Below are 14,835 nucleotides of genomic sequence, written 5' to 3'. Positions count from 1 at the left end.
TAAAAAAAAGAAAGTTTTTCCAAATCAGGATGAAAAAATCATACTTTTACAAGGAGTTCTGCACTCTTGTGAAAACTCCCATTATAATCATTGAAGATGTCTACACTGCACAATGAATCTCTTATTTACATTGTGTTTACACTTTGTTGGTTACAACAAAAGGATCTGTGAGCGTGCATAATTTTAAGGCAGCGGCTACTTACACTAAGTGCAGATAGCTATAGATTCTATTTACACTATGTTAAAATAGCAAGATTTTCAGCTATTTATACTACTTATTGCAAATAGTGGCAATTATCTGCACCTCAGTATTGATACGATACTATATTTTCAACTTTTTGATTATTTCCTTCATTTTTATTGAAAATAAATTCCTTTCTGATGCGATATGAGATTTGAAAATGGAGAAAAAAAAAAAGTTCAGCAAAAGGCGGGTTCGAACTCGGGTTGATCGCGTCAAAAAGCACGCGCCTTACCATCTACGCCACTGAAACTGATATTGAACATGTGCCTTTTTTAGTGTTGACTATCCCAATCACACGTTGGTGGGCGGAGTTAGTGTAAATAGCCTTTGCTAACAAGGCGGGCTGTTTGCACTTAGTCCATAATATTAAAGCATGCGCTGACAAACAACTCTAGCATTTCGAGCAGTATTAAACTAATTCTCAACTTAAACATGTCTGGCCATTGCATTCATACACTCAACAGACATATCTGTGATTGGCTCAATGCTTCATAAACAATTGTAAATAGAAACGTTTGCCTCTCTTCACAAATACTCCAAGCACATGGGCAACAGATACACCTGAATAGAAATATTAATAATTCTGCTGAGCTAAAAATATAGTCTATAAACAAACTTTTTTCCATACTTTGTTTTCTTTTTTCTATACATATCTAGGCCCGACAATGACTAAAATCAAATTCTATACTTTTCCAAACTGCGTAGGAACCCTGTAAACGATCCACAATGTAGCTCGTTAAGAAATAAAGAGGCAAGCAAAACATGCCCCTTTTTCTGAAAGTTTGACCTGGTCAAGGTTGTGGCTTGCCTATGATTCTGCAGAACACATTACCTAAACAGACTACATGGTGAACTTTCAAATTTAAGACAATGAAGGAAGTACAAACAGAGAACTGTCATCCAAAAACAGACACCCACATCCTATCCACAGAAAAACGCAGAGGACACAAATACCATCTCACTCTAATGTGAGCCACAGAAACAACTTGCTCCAGTGCAAAATTCTTAAAACATGGTGAAGGGGGAAGAAAAGACAATGAACTTTTGAACTTTATCACTTAAAGGGATAGTTTGTTCAAAAATAAACATTCTGTCATCATTTACTCGCCCTAATGTTGTTCTAAATTTTCATTCTGATAAATTAAATCCATACCACTTGAACTGAACTTGAGAATCAAATCAGTCCAATTCTCAAAAAACTAAAAACATTTACACTTACATAAGTCATTTAGCAGAAGCTTTTATCAAATGAGCACAATAGAAGCAATCAAAAATAAAATAAATTCAAAATGAAGTAATTTGAGAATCAGATCAAATAGTTTAAAGAACGGAATCAACAGAAAAAAGATGAATTCAAGAATCATTTAAGTAATCTGGGAATCTAATCAAACATCACTGAAAAGAACTGCCTATTTTATCATATAAGCTAACATTTAACTTCAGAAGACTTGAAGCCAAATTGAACAGTGCCTTTTTGTTGTTTTTTTTCTCAATGTGGTCGCTATAAACTGTTGTTGTATGGAAAGAACTGGCTAATGATTCATTATTAATATCTAATGTTGTGTTCCATGGAAAAAATAACAGCATACAGGTTTGGAACAACATGAGGGTGAGTAATTAATGACAGAAATGTTATTTTGGGTGAACTATCCTTTTAAATGTAGCTATTTGCTCTCTAACACAGTGAAGACACTGAAACAGACAGACAGAGATGTGAACACACACACACACACAGACACATGGTGGAACTGGGACATTGTGCTAAAGAGGTAAAGAGGCTCCTCGCTGGTCCATAGAGAACTCAAAGACTCAAGGTCGTCATGTTCTGCCATTTGGAATCAGAGAACAACTGCATTAACATTATCTTTACTTTTATAACACCTTCAGAGATTGCATTTAGATTTTCAAGTCTACATATAAAAATAAAAGCATTTTTGTCTATGGACCAGAGTTGGATGCCTTACAGCTGTAAAAAGGAGAGGCCAAAATGAAGGGGCAAACCTGGTTGGAGGTGGCTGATTCAGCAAAAGGAACATTGGTGACTGGGGTCGTAGCCGACGAAACAGTGGAAGTGGTGGCACCGTGCATCATGGGAACTTTTTTCAGGCGAGTCAGACAAGAAACAAGGGAAGGGGGAAGGTGGAGGGGAGGAGGAATGTTATGAGTACCATGACATAATATGCCAGAGGAATAGGCTGAGTCATGGCAACTACGTTTTCATGTATTGCAAAGATGATGTATTCACTCAAGTACAAACATGCAAACAGAACTTAAAAACATTTTGTTTCATTACCTTATAGCTTAGAGAGTTTTATCCGATCACCATTACATTTAGATAAAACTATTAAGGGTAAAATAAAAACATGGCCGTCATCAAAATCACAAACATGTGGAACAGACGGGAACGTCTGACTGTCATATTTTGATGGGGGCCGGAGAACGGATAAATATACAGTAAGGAAAAGAAGGGGAATGTAAATATGCAGTTCATTCCCATTCAAATTGCCTTAAAATAATATGACACTTTACTTCTTTGGTTTGGAGGTAACCTGATAATGAATGACACAAATGTTCAACAACACTTGTAAATATGAATTAAGAATTTAATCTAATAAAACCAGCTAATGTTAAAGAGATAAAGGTCATATTATAAGGAAAAATGCAAAGTAACACAGCATGATATGTACACAGCAAGTGCATCACAGATGTCAAATAATGTCATCAAAATACAGTAAATAAAAATACAGGCATGCGCACAGGCACACACTGGCACACTCACTGGTTCAGCACAGGTCTAGTGTTTTGACTGGATTGTTACCAGCTAAACGACTGTTAAGGACAACTTTAACTTGGCCAGCTAAAAATTAAAAAGAGATCATTGTTCGTCTATGGGCATGGAAGTGTGTGTGCAACTGCATTTCTGCTAGGCTTTGTTTGGGATTTTTAACACTGAAAGTGAGCAGGGGTGATTTCTACCCTTCTAAACAGGCAAATGGGAAGTTTGTGTGTGTGTCCATGAAGGGAGGGGACCTAGACTCTACCCTCACCAGTATGTCCAGGCCCTGACAGGTACCGGCTTTGAGGGGCCCTGCAGCTGGTCCAGTCCTGCCTCTCCCAGCGGCCCTCTGTTATTGGGCCTGGGGGTTTGAAAAAGCCTATAATAGATTTCAGGAGGTGAGGGAGAGGAGAGGATGAGGAGGAAAGGGCACAAAGAAAAAGGAACCAGTCTTAATGAGTCACTCTGAAGGCTTTGGCCTTGCTTGTTTGTGCCCGCACTGTGCTGTCAGCTGCACACGAAATCACACGCACACATGCATGCACAAACACATACGACAAGCCGAAATAATGAGCAAATGATAAGAAGCGGTGAAACCAGACAGGTTGGGTGTAAACGCAGTGACAGACGGGATAGGGTTGGGCCTCCAGTTTGAGACCTAATGAGGGAAATGATTATGTAAGGTGCACATGTTAAGCTGTCCTTGTCATTTTCAGTATTGACCATTACATATATCTTGTATTGATATTATAAGGTGTTTCTTTAACTATGAGCACTTTTTTTGTCTTTTCTCCTGAAAGTCAATAGTCATATATTGACTTTAACAGTATTCTTTAACACTATTCACTTAGCAGCTAGACTGAAAGTGCTACACCAATAAAGTTTTTTTTTCCAACTTTTATTTATTTATTTAGTCATAATGTGTTAAAAAATTATATATACGGTTGATTTCAATGAATGATTTGTAATTATTTTCACAATTATTAAGAATTGAAATGAAAATGGTTTATGGTCATTTCGGTTTATAATATTATTTCTTTGTTTAGATTAACCATACATGTGAAATGTAATTCATATTGTTTCATTTTATGATGAAATTTCATTATTTAGTTTGAATGTCTGGGTCAGGTGTAAAACAATGTAATCTACCTATAATAGACATGTGAAAAGTAGCAAAACTGAAGGATGGTAATGTGACGAGTGGGGCGGGGCCAAGATCCGTGGGAGCGGAGCGAGGCCGGCGGACCAGGCCTGACCTCTCTTGTCTTGCACTGTCGTCGCTCCTCCTTTTATCCTTCCGGAGCTCCTCCGTGGGACTCCAGACTGGAGAGTGGCACAGGTGTCACTCATTATCATTAAACTCCACCGGCCTCGCTCCGCTCCCACGGCTCTCGGCCCCATCCCACTCGTCACAGGTAAGTTTTAACAAAACAAAGAAAAGCAAAAGACCAAACCAAAGAAAAACCAAACCAAACCAATCTACATATAATAGACATGTGAAAAGTAGCAAAAATGAAGGGTGGTAAGTTTTAACAAAACAAAGCAAAACACCAAACCAAAGAAAAACTGAAACAAAACAAAACAAAAAACGAAACAAAAGTGCCCACAGTTGAAGAAACACCCACGATACACTGCTGGGAGTGGATCACCCTCCTGTCTGTCACAGATCTGAGATGCTGCTGTAAGGAAACCGCTGATCCAGAGAGACTGGGAAGTGACCTACCAATGCCTCCAGATGGAGCCATGCAGAATACGGAGCCTGCAACACCATGCACAAAGAGCCCAGGAGAAGAGAGACCGAGGAGGATGGAGGAGTGGAAGAGATGCAGAGAAGGGGGAGTGAAAGCAGCATGAGAACAAGACAAAACAACTTTAGAGTTAGTGACACACAGCGAAAGAGCGATGACCATCATTATGGGCGACATGGTGGCGAGATGAAGACATGGCCACAAAGCAGGGAGAAACCAAGAGGAAATGAATCACGCTGGTAGAAAGATCCTCATCAGGAGGGGGATGTTAACCTGGCTGCCAATCCGTTGTTGTGCTGCTGATACACTTTCTTGTCTGTCTCATCAGCTGATTAGCCTAATGCTAACAATTCAAGCCTAATGCTTGATTTTTGCAACAGCATTCACAGCACATTTACATTTCGAAATGTGCCTTATATTGGAGTTAAACAGAAAATTCAGTGGGATCAAATCTAGGACTGTTTTACTGAATCAGGAAGGTGCAAAATATATTAGCTAGGCTATGATACAGCCATTGTTATGTCAATAGAAAAAAGCAATTTTACAAGTAGAGAAAACTATTTTCTAGCTTTAAAATAACATGCACTGCATAATCAAGCATAAATAATTTATTTAAAAAGTTAAAAGGGCCCATTTTGATTTCATGTTGCCTATAAAGACCTCATGAAATGGCAGTTTTCTTTCCTGCGCTGATATATTTCCTACTGAAACTAAATGTTTGGTTGGGGTATTTTTATACCGCCAATAAAATGTAGTTTACGTCACAGCTGTGAAACATTATTTGCTACACGGTAATGTTATTCAACGGCGACATTTTCAATCTAGGGAGCATCTTATTGGGAATAAAATCTGTGTAGTACAAAATAAGTCATCAATTTTATTTTTTGGTTTATTTTTTTTTACAGAAGAGAAAGACTGTACATTTTAAAAGCATATATAGGAAGCACTAGCATATAGCTAATCTCAAAAGTAATCAAGTGCTGCAGGGGTTACATATTTTTGCAGAAAACTAGTTAGCATTTTTAGTCCAGTTTTATCATCCTGGGAGATCTTTTAAGATATGTTGAATAAAGCCACTTTTACTTGGCTTTAAAAAAGGTGGTTAACAAGTGGCTAAATAGGACTACAGTTAACAGTTTTAATGTTTGGGACATTAACCGTCATCACACCGAACAGGTAAACTAATCTACGCACTAGTCTGCCTTTACAGCCTCATTTCAATAATAATCACTCTCTTGCTAGCTATTCAAGCTTATATTGGGGTGTAGTTTATTTATAGCCTATATTTAGCCTTTTACTTCTGGCGATTGCATTTACGCTTCAAAATTCAGTTGTGTTCATTTATGAAGATTATCATGATGAACAAAATGTGTAAGGGTTATATATCATAGTTTGTCACAGAGCTTATTATCTGCAATTGTCCAAAACCAAATGAAAAAACCTATTGGGTTCTTGTCAAGGGAACCAGAGTGATGCTAACTTATGGGCTGGCCTAGAAAAAAAAAGTCAATTACTGCAGTGCTCTAGATTTGGACTAAAAGCCACAGCACTCCTATTTTGATTTCACTAGGTCTTTAAAACTCTCTGCTGGGTGGCAAACGTACTGTAACTATCCACTCTTTATAAGACCAAAGGGTTGCTGCTACAGTCATTTAGGCAAAATACAATCTAGATTTTTTTATTGATTATGTGAGAACAGTGAACATAGTACAGTGCAGCATCAGAAAAAGAGTAGCTAATGCTCAGGTGCAGGTGCATGAGGAGACGTGGGACTGTATGCATCATGGGACTAATTAGCATGACATGTGCATAGGGTGGACTACTACGAGATAAAGAGAGCAAGTGGGCTTACAGGGAGAGAGATGGCAAGCAGAAAAAGTGCTCAAGTCCTCGTCTAGCCGGGCACTTTGTCTTTAAAGTGCTGTATGTATGCAAGCCAAAGTATTACAGGAATACAGTGATATTAGAGCGCAGCTCAGGGGGAATCATCTGTCTGCGTGAGCTCACCTGTGGGAATGAACGTTGGCTGCTGCAGCTGCATGCTGGCTAAAGCCTGCTGGTAGTGGAACATGCTGGGGTTGAAGACGGCAGCCGCACCGTTAGTCTTCTCCAGGGTCTGTCTCTTTGGTAGCTGTTGCATGGCTCCTGGTGGCAAAGCCTGAAGTGATCGGGATGACAAAGAAGAAAGAGGGAAAAAAAACAAAACAAAAAGAAAGATGGTGGGCAGAGGGAACGTTAAACATAGCCATGATACTGAGCTACAGGAAACTTTGTACTGTGTTCATGTCCGTTCATGATAATAAATCTGACATTCTGTGCGTTTGTCATTGTAAGGGTTGCAAACCATGTTTTATAAAGAAATTTATAGAGATATACATTTTTAATTAATGGTATGCTGTGCTTCCTTCTCTGACAAACGTCTGGGAGTGCTTCTCCATTTTTCTAAGCATGCAGCCTTGCATGATTAAGAGCGATATCAGAAAGACCAACTGAGGTGAGGCGTCTTTATCGGCCTCTGATAATTAAACACAGAATGCTCAGTCTAGATGAAGGCATAATGAGGAGGATGTACGGCTGTCTTCCACTGTGTAATTCTGTCTGAAGACTGATATGCAACATGATAAGAGCAAGGTCAGCAGGAAAGAGGATATCTGTGATTCACTAACCGAGGGATGATGGGAGGAGCAGTCCGACTCCATGATTTACAAGAGTGAACTCAATCCCACAACCTAATAATAATGTACTGTACTGCATAGAGCTCAACAGTCGGGCTCCTGAAGTAAAAATCTCAATCCAATTCTCCACAGTGAGACTGATATTAAACAATAATGCATAAACCTTTCAAGAAAGACCACCTATGAGCTCTAAGGTTATTAAGACGGTGGTATATGTTTCCGTAGGTTGCATATGCCAGTGATTTAAACTTCACTGAAAACAATTGCTTAACTTCCGAATTAATTGCAGATGAGGTATTGCACTACCCACAATTCTGTAGCAAGATTCACCAATCAGAAGTTGTTTCCATGGCAATGAGAACCTGAAACCCCACAAAATACTCTATTATTGTTACTCAGCTACTTATCTGGTTAGTTATGAATAGATGTTGCAATGTAAGAGTAAAAAACATGTTTTCCAATAAGGAAACGCATTAAAAAGTTAATTAATCACGCACCCTTATGTCATTCCAAACCTGACTTTCTTCTGTGGAGCATTTTTTGAGAAATGTCTCGGTTTTTGTCCATATAAAATAGAAGTCAATGGTCACCAATACGGTTTGGTTTCCAACATTCAGAAGAAATAAATCCATACAAGTCTGGAATGACATGAAGGTGAGTAAATGATGACAGAATGTTCATCTCTTTAAAACTAAATATTCTTTAACAGTACATAATGGAACAAGTATTCATTAATCCCTCATTAAAAGAAGATATGATATTAAATTCCTAACCAATGCTTATAAGATTAAAACTATTTTCATGTAATGGCATATTTAACCTCTAAAACGCACATGTTAAAATTTTGTCTAAATAAATGAAAAATAAATATTAAAAACTAAAATCAATCATTGGTAGCACTTTATTTTAAGGTGTCTTTGTTACACGTTACATGTACTTACTTACACTTAATTATGCATAATTACATGCAAGTAACCATAAACCTAACCCTAACCATATAGTAGTTAATTAATATTACTCTGTACTTAAATATATAATTACACTGTAACAAGGACACCTTAAAATAAAGTGTAACCCAATCATTTTAAATGCTACAATCTGAATTTACACCACATTATAATGTACAGTATGAAAATGGATATTTATTTTGAGATTTGCTTTTTTTCTTATTATGACAAAGGTAATCTAAATCTATAAAAATAGAAGAAATGAGCATGAACAATTAAATGTCCAATATTAATTAATATGTAAAGAACTATTATTGGATGACAAGCAATATGGAATTCATATAAACTTATTTTGCATCTCTATTAAAGATGCATTCTTGCGTCGTTTTTCAGATTTTCAAAATCTAATCAAATGTTAGCGATTCCTCTCTGAGCTAGTTGGTTTAGTTTCAATTTTCAATTTTATGAAGTGCCTGTGGAGAAAAGTATTGAGAAATCTACTTCTAGAATCCAGACTACAAATGTATTCAGTTTCATTTCACTTCTAAGACAATGATTAGTTTACACAGAGATTGTGGCTGGTTTCTTGCAGCATTAACTCTTTCATCCAAAACTCAATTTGAGCTATTAGAAATGTGCAAACAAAATGAAAAAAGACACAAAAATGGGTGAAATATTAAAGTACCAGAGTGAAAGTTGGTTGCAGGCTGCGCTTCAGAGGACGCTCTGAGGGCTGGGTAAGCGAGCAGTGACCACATGACGATGGCAAACCAATCAACGACAGTGGACATAAACACGAGACAAGAGAATGAGCCGTGAAGGAACAGAAGCAGCTGAGATTAGAGAGAGAGCTGGGTAATAAGCTTGTAGGACAACAAAGAGCACTGTGAGGATGTAAAGACAATCAAGCAGTGTTCAAAAAGAATGACAGCATGAATCGAGAGGGAGTCAAATAAAGCCAACATATAATAAAGCCTCAGGCAGACCAGGTGAACCCAGGAAGCAGAGGAGGATTTTTGGATGAGGTCCCCACATCTGTGCACTGTAAATAAACCTTTGTAAAAATGTTACATGATAAGACTTGGGAGACTGGGATAAAAATGGCACATTATGAAAGGGAAACTGTCTGCTGTACACTCTCAGGTGGGAGGCTGCTAAATAGTGGAGGTTTCCGTGGGAATGAATTGCTTGTTTTTTCCTTTCTTATTGTTTTTCTCTCCTGCACCTGCACTGCAGACACTGTTTGCAACCGATCAGTGAGCCCAGGTCTTCATACAGGAGACAAAGAGCTCGCTTGCAGACACACACACACACACACACCCACCTGCGGGGGATCTGAATTATTTAATACACTCCTGAACCTCACATTGAAGGTGTGTGGAAAGTGAGTTATAAATACACACACCTTCATCTGACACTAATAAAGCTTATTGAAAATGGCATACTGGCCAAAACTAAGGCTGCTGGTCACTTAGGTTACTCTAGTGGGACTCTTCCTGTAATATGTGAGGTGAAAGTTGCCATGGATAAAACCACATGCTAAAATGGCCCAGTATGACATGAGGTGATGAATAACTAGCCACATATAACAAAAAAGATTCAACTCTTGTTTCCACCGAAATGGTGCGGCGATGTAACTTACTACATAACACCGTGCATTGTGGTCTTTGTTTGTGAAACTTGTGAGTTTGAAAACAAATGTGAACATCCCAAGTAATTTAATTCAGTGTTTATGATCATGAGCTACATAAGCTGATGCAAATGTGAGCAGTTAAAATGGAATAAATAAATCAAATAATGCATACACTACTGTTCAAAATTTCGGGGTCAGTAAGTTTTTTTTAAAAGAAATGAATACTTTTATTCAGCATTCATGCATTAAATTGATCAAAAGTGACTGTAAAGACATTCATAATGTTACAAAAGATTTCTGTTTCACACAAATGCTTTTGAACTTCCTATTCATCAAACAATCCAGAAAAAATGTATCATGGTTTTCACAAAAATATTAAGCAGCACAACAGTTTTCTTTGTGATTATAAGATGGATATTAATAAATGTTCCTTCAGCAGCAAATCAGTATATTAGAATGATTTCTAAAGGATCATGTGACACTGAAGACTGGAGTAATGAAGCTGAAAATTCAGCTTTGCATCACAATTACAATGTAAAATATATTAACATTATTTTACATTGTAACATTTCATAATGTTATTTTTATAATTTTACTATATTTTTGATCTATATATGCAGCCTTGGTGAGCATCACAGATTTCTTCAAAAAAAAAAAAAATTACCGACCCCAAACTTTTGAATGGTGTGATAAAATATAATTGAATAATGAATGGTAATCACGAATTTAATAATAATAATAAATAAATTATTCACTCACTCGTTATTCATTTTAACATTCATCATTTAATGTTAAAACAAAGTGCCTTGAGTTTGCAAGTCATGTTTAGATTAAGTCTGATTTATGCCACAACAAGCTTTTGATTAAACGATCAGAAGTTATTTAAATGTGTAACAAATTCAATTAACAGCAATGACTTTGATAAATGATATTTGTAAATCATTTTATTTTAGATGGATGAATAAAATAAAGCATTTTTCATAAATGAAAATGTAGCTTAATTATCAATATGACAACTCATCCATATTGTCTTTACTGAAGGCATCATCTTCTGCACTGTGATGTGTGTTTGTTATAATCATGAGAATTAGTGCTTGTGATGTGACTGTAATGGGATGGTCTCAGTAACTCACCATGGCAGCAGCATTCTGGCTGGCTTGGTGCTGCGCCGCCTTTATCCGGGCCTGTAAGTGAGCCGGAGGGTGAAAGTACTTGCATTTGTCACGGGTGCATCGGCCCTTGATGTAATCCATGCAAACAATGACGGAGTTCTCGCTGCCGTCCACCATGGCGGCTTCCATAGGGTGGGCATAGCGGCAGTCGTTCTCCCCGCGTGTGCAGTTTCCCCGCTGGAATTCTCGACACACCTGAGAGCAGGACAGCAGTGATTTACTACCACTCATTACTCACGCTGAAAATCACACTTAGTGACAGTCCTTTCAATTCTTATCATGGCCCAATAGCATTATAAACTAGATTTTTACATTTGGTAAAAGAAGTGTTACCCTTGCCCAATTCAATGTTGAATGAATGGTTGCCAGGATGTTTATATTAACCTTATAGATTCTTTTAGCATGTTGCTTTGTAGTTGCTAGGGTGTTTGTTAGGTGTTTGCTACTCACTGGCCCAGGTCAAAATATGCTCAGCTCCAAGTCTGTATCATATTCTGGCCTATATTTTTGACTCATTTAATGCAAATCTATAGGATTTTTGGTAACACTTTACAGTAACAGTATATAAATAATCATATACTAATATCTAAATTAAATATCAAAAACGACAACATGAATCATATGAATTCATGTGTGAATAATGACCACTTTGACTACATGCTAGTAGTCAGTGTTGGGTGTAACGCGTTACTGTATTTAAATTACTTATCCACTGAAAAAGTAAAGTAAGGGATTACTGTTAATTTTTAGGTAATTTAATTACAGTTACTTATAAAGTACTTGCATTGCATACAGTAAATAATTTAAACAGTTCTAAAAATCAATATTGAATTTGAAATCTAAATTTACAGTCTAAAGATAAAATTTAATGCAGCGGCTTTAACCCTCCGCGTGCCAGCGCGTTCACTTTCTGATTTTCCTGATTCAAAGAGAAACCTTAAATACTCAGATACATAAGACTAAAATCAATAGAATCTAAAAAGCTTGAAGTGTCTACTTTTAAATGAAAGATCAAAATCGAAAACAAATCATATCTGCTTATACTGCTACACTTACACACACTGCTGCGTGTGCACAATCTCACAAAAAACTCAATATATGTATGTTTACATGCTCATGCACTACAAATCATCCTGCACTGTTCCCCAACCAGCTGCTGACTCAAATGTCTCTCTTTGCACATGTACAGTATTTGTGAAGCATTCGTATAGTTTGTATTTTTTATCTTCTATTTTTTAGTTTGTATAGGGTAATATTTATGTGAAGCATTCGTATAGTTGTATTTTTTATCCTTTTAGTTTGTATAGGGTAAACACTTATATATAGTATACTTATAGTTAAATCTGTTAGTAGTGTATAGGTTTATAGTGTTTTTTTTTACTTCATTGTTGTAATGTCTGTATTTATGTAGCACCGTGGTCCTGCGAGACACGACATTTCGTTCCACTGCATGTCCCCACATGTAGCGGAATGACAATAAAGCTCAACTTGAACTTGAACTTGAACTTATGTAATCCGTATGAAAGCGAGGTACAGTCTTTTCCTTATCTAAAAGCTTGAAGTTTCTTCTTTTAAATGAACGAATTCAAATCGAAAACAAATGTTATCTGATTATGTAATCCATATGAAACTGAGGTACAGTCTTTCCCATATCTGAGCTCATTATATGCAGTCACCTGCGCGCAAACGCCCTCACCTAAGATAAAAAAAAAATAAAGATCAATCTAATTTTCATAATTTTTGAATGTTGAAATGAGGAACTCACCTACTATGAGGAATTCACCTCATACAAACAGCGCGATCTGACATGGCTTTATTCAGCAGAGAAGGGGGGGGGGGTATTATGGGATGAGGGGATGAAAGAATGGATGAAACGCATTTGTCCGTGTTTCACTCCGTCTCGAACCGCGGTCGCGGAAAGCGCTCAACAAAAAGTATCTCTCTTCCGCAGCTCGGTAAGCTTTCAACTCATTTTTTTTAGGTAAGAGCAAGAGACTACGACATTCACGTTACATGATTTGGCTAATATTTACCTAGAGAGCGTGACTAGCGCACCGCATTAAAAGAAATGATCGTTCATGTTTTCATAACCGCTGGCCAAAATAAAAAACGAAACTAAAATTAAAACATTTTTGAGAGCAAGGGGGCCCCTGAAGCTTGCGTATTCTAGGGAAGATCGGCTCTAATTTCTGTCATTTTTTCTTACCTACATTAGTTAACGTGTTATTGTTACATAAACCTGTACGGATTTTACTATTTGGGCTTTTCCTGAACATCTTGCCAAACTGAAATGTATTGTTTAACTTTTAAGCTTTTTTGTTATTCAGATATTTTGCAGAGTATTTCTATTTGTTAACCAAAGAAGGTTAAATTTTTTATAAAAATGTTTAAGTATTACAGTTGTATTAAAGCTAAAAGGCTAAACTATTCTATGTTTGAAATTGAAAGAATAAAGAATTTAATTTCTATTAAGGTTTATAGGGATTTTAAGATGTAGCCTAATTAGCGATTTGAATAATTAAGTTACTTGTTGAGTAACTAAGTTACTTTTCAGACAGAGTAATTAGTAAAGTAATTTAAATACAATATTGATGAAGTAATTAGTAACTGTAATTAATTACTTTTTAAAAGTAATTAACCAACACTGATGCTAGTACATATTTGTTAATTTATTAATTAAAACTTTGGGGTAAGATTCCACACATTAATTCATATGACTCATATTGTAGTTAAAGGTGCACTAAGCGATTTTTTGAAAAACCCTTTTGACCACACCATCGGACCGAGTCCCAAAACACTCTTGTAGCCAATCAGCAGTAAGGGGGCCTGTCTTGAACAGAACGCTCAATTTGAGTGCACAGGACGGATATTAGCAGATCGACTATAGATAGAGATGGCAGATAATAAAGAGGAAAATATCAGAGAAACAAAACATTAAAAAGAAGGGTTACGATCAGGCAAGAAGTAGGACCTGCGTAAATAACGGAGCAGCTTTCCAGTGGTGGAGAGAAACTCAAGGAGCGGAAGGCCTGGAATCAGATGCTGAGGTTGCGTTGTTTCTTCTTCATAGATAAGTAACATTGATTTTGCTTTGTTTCACACAACTTATCCTTTTTGGCTTTTGTTTGAATATGCTTGTGTGTCATCTTCACTTGTTTCTGCGATTGTTGTTGCCATGGTTGTGTATGTACGTGTGGGGCAGAGATTTCAAAATAGGGGCGAGGTCCTGCTGGGGTATGGGCGTGTTTGTTTTGGTGCTTTCAAATATCAACATTGTTCATATTAAAATAATATTTTATTTAGGTATATGATTATTAATGTATTGTTACTGTAAAGTGTTACCGGATTGGTTCACCATTTGCGCTTCTTTTATCGCCAAACATGGTCTAACTATGGTCTGAAGTCTGATGACTAAAATCTGGAATACACTTCAAGACTTTCACACAGATTTTTGCCCTGATTGGCAGTCTGAGTCAGCGATAGATGCCAAAAGTCAGAGCCGGACTGCAGATTTTGGGCAGTCAGATGACAGATTTCACACAAAATTGCATCGTGCATGACGGGCACAGATTTCTTTTAGCTTCAGACAATAATTGCATACAGTCTGAGGATATCAAACATGTTTGATATTATGAGCTGA

General features: G+C 36.9%; 1 protein-coding gene across 13 annotated transcripts in view; it reads right to left on the bottom strand.

The window, feature by feature from the left end:
• Positions 1–14,835, bottom strand: part of mbnl3 (muscleblind-like splicing regulator 3) — a 47,317-nt gene that overhangs the window by 4,915 nt on the left and 27,567 nt on the right. For 12 of the 13 annotated variants that reach the window (XM_079390800.1, XM_079390794.1, XM_079390791.1 and 9 more), the window contains exons 5-8: positions 11,157–11,390; positions 6,776–6,926; positions 3,292–3,399; positions 2,246–2,340 (exon numbers count right to left, since the gene is read on the bottom strand). In XM_079390800.1, the coding sequence (XP_079246926.1) occupies positions 2,246–2,340; positions 3,292–3,399; positions 6,776–6,926; positions 11,157–11,390 (588 nt within the window). The remainder of the gene's footprint in view (positions 1–2,245; positions 2,341–3,291; positions 3,400–6,775; positions 6,927–11,156; positions 11,391–14,835) is intronic. The other variant, XM_079390793.1, reaches the window with a different exon arrangement.

The sequence above is a fragment of the Barbus barbus genome (assembly GCF_936440315.1).
Source record: "Barbus barbus genome assembly, chromosome: 33".
In the NCBI taxonomy this organism is placed as follows: Eukaryota; Metazoa; Chordata; class Actinopteri; order Cypriniformes; family Cyprinidae; genus Barbus; species Barbus barbus.
This window is presented reverse-complemented; position numbering and strand designations above follow the sequence as displayed.